Consider the following 2,367-nt stretch of genomic DNA (forward strand, 5'->3'; position numbering starts at 1 on the left):
ACTCTGCCTCTAGAAAAGGAGCGCGGCCCGGGTGGCGGGTCTGTCTTGGGAACCCTGTGCGGCCGCAGTACAACACGCAGCGACACCCGCGGTGAGCCAGAGCCTCTCAGCGCTGGAGCGCCGCGAGGCCCAGACGAGCTCTGGCGCCCCTTGAGCGCTCGGAGTGGGTCTCACAGCATTGTCTCACCCAGTTCGCCTGCTCCGGGGGGTGGGTCCACTGGGCAGGGGGCGCCCTGGGCAGGGGGCTGGGACCAAGGGAGGGCAGGGGTCGCCTGCGCTGAAACCTCTGGTTCCTCCTGAGCAGGAGGCGCCAGTGTCCTCCTTCGAAAGAGCGCGGCGCACCCAGGACACCGCACCCAGAACACCGCGCCCGGACGCGTGCCTCGGAAGTCGACCAGAGGTCCTGGACTCTCGCGTGGTCTCCCTCTTCTGCGTCCAGGTGATCTGACCCGGGGCGTGTGGCACTGGGTGAGGTGCTAACCTGAAATTAAGAGGGAAGAAAATTCCCTGGTTCTACTCTAGCCCTTCCGATACAATACGAATCATAAACTACTGGCTTTCGCCTCAGTGTGGGGAAATTGCATAATTTTCAACCATGTGAAACAACTTGAATATGCTGTTTAGATGTGTTTCGTATGATTTCTCTCTTCAGCCTAACTTTTTTGGGGAGGTGGCAGACGGCGGTGTACGGGGGGCGGCGGGGTGGGGGATGTGTTCAGGATCTGTTGTCCTCACCTTATCCCTCCCCGTTGCTGTCAAGGTTGTAAAAGGGACATTTCTAACACTAGCCTTGAATAATAGCTGTGTGGCAATTCAATGCCAACTTCTTCCTTGACTTCCTTCTATGTGCTTTGGGCCGATTTTACTGAACAATAGTTGGCAATGAAGTGTGCAAAGAAGCATTAAAAAATGCCAAGATTTTGCCGAATGTAATGGGCCCTGCATACTCTCATCCTACCTTACATCACCTTTGTCTTCATGCCACTTCATGTGTGTATATGTTCATCGTCTCCAACCAGCTCCTCAACAACCTGAGAGAAGCCAGGGATACACCGAACATTAGTGCCTAACAGTATTTTCCAATAAATAGAAACAGCAGTAACTTTGAAACTTAAACGGTGCTTGTGAGATCTAGTACTATTTGGGTTGATAATACCTCAATTAACAACAACAAAATATTTCTTATGGTTACATGTAGAAAGGACTGCATTTTGATCCACTTAGTTGAAATGTGTTGTGGCAGGTAGGAGTCTTGGATAGGCAGTCAGGAGTCTGAAGTCTTGCGGGGCCGTATCACTTATCATTGTTCTAATCAGTAAAGGGAGAAGGTTGGAGCACAAGCTCTTTAAGGTTTCTGCCAGTTTTAAAGGTCTGTGATTAAATGAACTTTTCATATTTTCATAAACTTGTTGGATTTCAATGACTCCCGAAGACTTTTGATCAGAACGTTGGAAATCAAATTGGAACTGTAATGTCCTAAAGGAAGGTGTGACAATCAGTAACTTAGAAAAAACTAACAAATACCTAGTAAGCAAATTTTGCTTGATCAAAAACAAATATATGTGTGTGTGTAGTTTTTTAGATCAAGTGATTGAATTTTTTTTTTTTAATAGAAATGGGTTTTGCTGCAAGAAGATGGTTGTACCTACAGCTGGGCTGCATGATGCTGATCAATCTGGTTAATGCTGACTTTAAGTTTCAAAAGGGAGTGCTTGCTAGCATCAGCCCAGGGATCACCGAAGACATTGATCTCCAGTGCTGGAAAACTTGCTCTTTGACACTGATAGATCTTAAAGAACTCAAGATAGAGCACAATGTGGATGCTTTTTGGAATTTCATGTTGTTCTTGCAAAAATCTCAGCGGCCTGGACATTATAATGTCTTCTTAAACATAGCTCAGGATTTCTGGGACATGTATGTAGACTGCTTGCTTTCAAGATCTCATGGAATGGGCAGAAGACAGTTGATGCCTCCCAAATATAATATTCCACAGAAAATAACAGGAGGTAATTTAAATTTGCATTTAAAATAATTGTAGTTTACTTTTCTTTAAAAATCACTACTTAATTCTTCTGATTTTTTCAAGTTACGCAACAAGCTAGCAAATTTGCTATAGTTTTTTCCTAAAATGATAGGTTTTGATTTTCATTTTTGCTCATTTTATATTACAAACCACACGAGCTCTGATGTGCAAACAATTCCAAATGATCTTGGAATATGATACACTTTGGTAGGTAATTAAAATTATTCTTGTTTCCCCATGAATAGTTCATAAGTCATTTAACCCTGTAATTATTCATATTACATTTGATGAAGAAATTTTAAACATCAGACATGTATTTAGGCTTTTGAAATTAATTTTTTCAT

At 43.7% G+C, this 2,367-nt stretch overlaps 1 protein-coding gene across 1 annotated transcript; it reads left to right on the forward strand.

Annotated features, from left to right (window-relative positions):
* The first annotated feature begins 290 nt into the window (after positions 1-290).
* FAM237B (family with sequence similarity 237 member B) lies at positions 291-2,361 on the forward strand. The gene is made up of 2 exons (XM_037741322.1): positions 291-439; positions 1,614-2,361. The coding sequence occupies exon 2, from the start codon at positions 1,616-1,618 to the stop codon at positions 2,030-2,032; it is 417 nt and encodes a 138-aa protein (XP_037597250.1). The 5' UTR covers positions 291-439; positions 1,614-1,615; the 3' UTR covers positions 2,033-2,361.
* Positions 2,362-2,367: the final 6 nt, after the last annotated feature.

Source organism: Cebus imitator, unplaced genomic scaffold (genome assembly GCF_001604975.1).
Source record: "Cebus imitator isolate Cc_AM_T3 unplaced genomic scaffold, Cebus_imitator-1.0 Scaffold98, whole genome shotgun sequence".
Lineage (NCBI taxonomy): Eukaryota > Metazoa > Chordata > Mammalia > Primates > Cebidae > Cebus > Cebus imitator.

Excerpts from the sequence above, each read along its gene's own strand:
- FAM237B (XM_037741322.1), top strand. The coding sequence starts at position 1,616 with ATGGGTTTTGCTGCAAGAAGATGGTTGTACCTACAGCTGGGCTGCATG.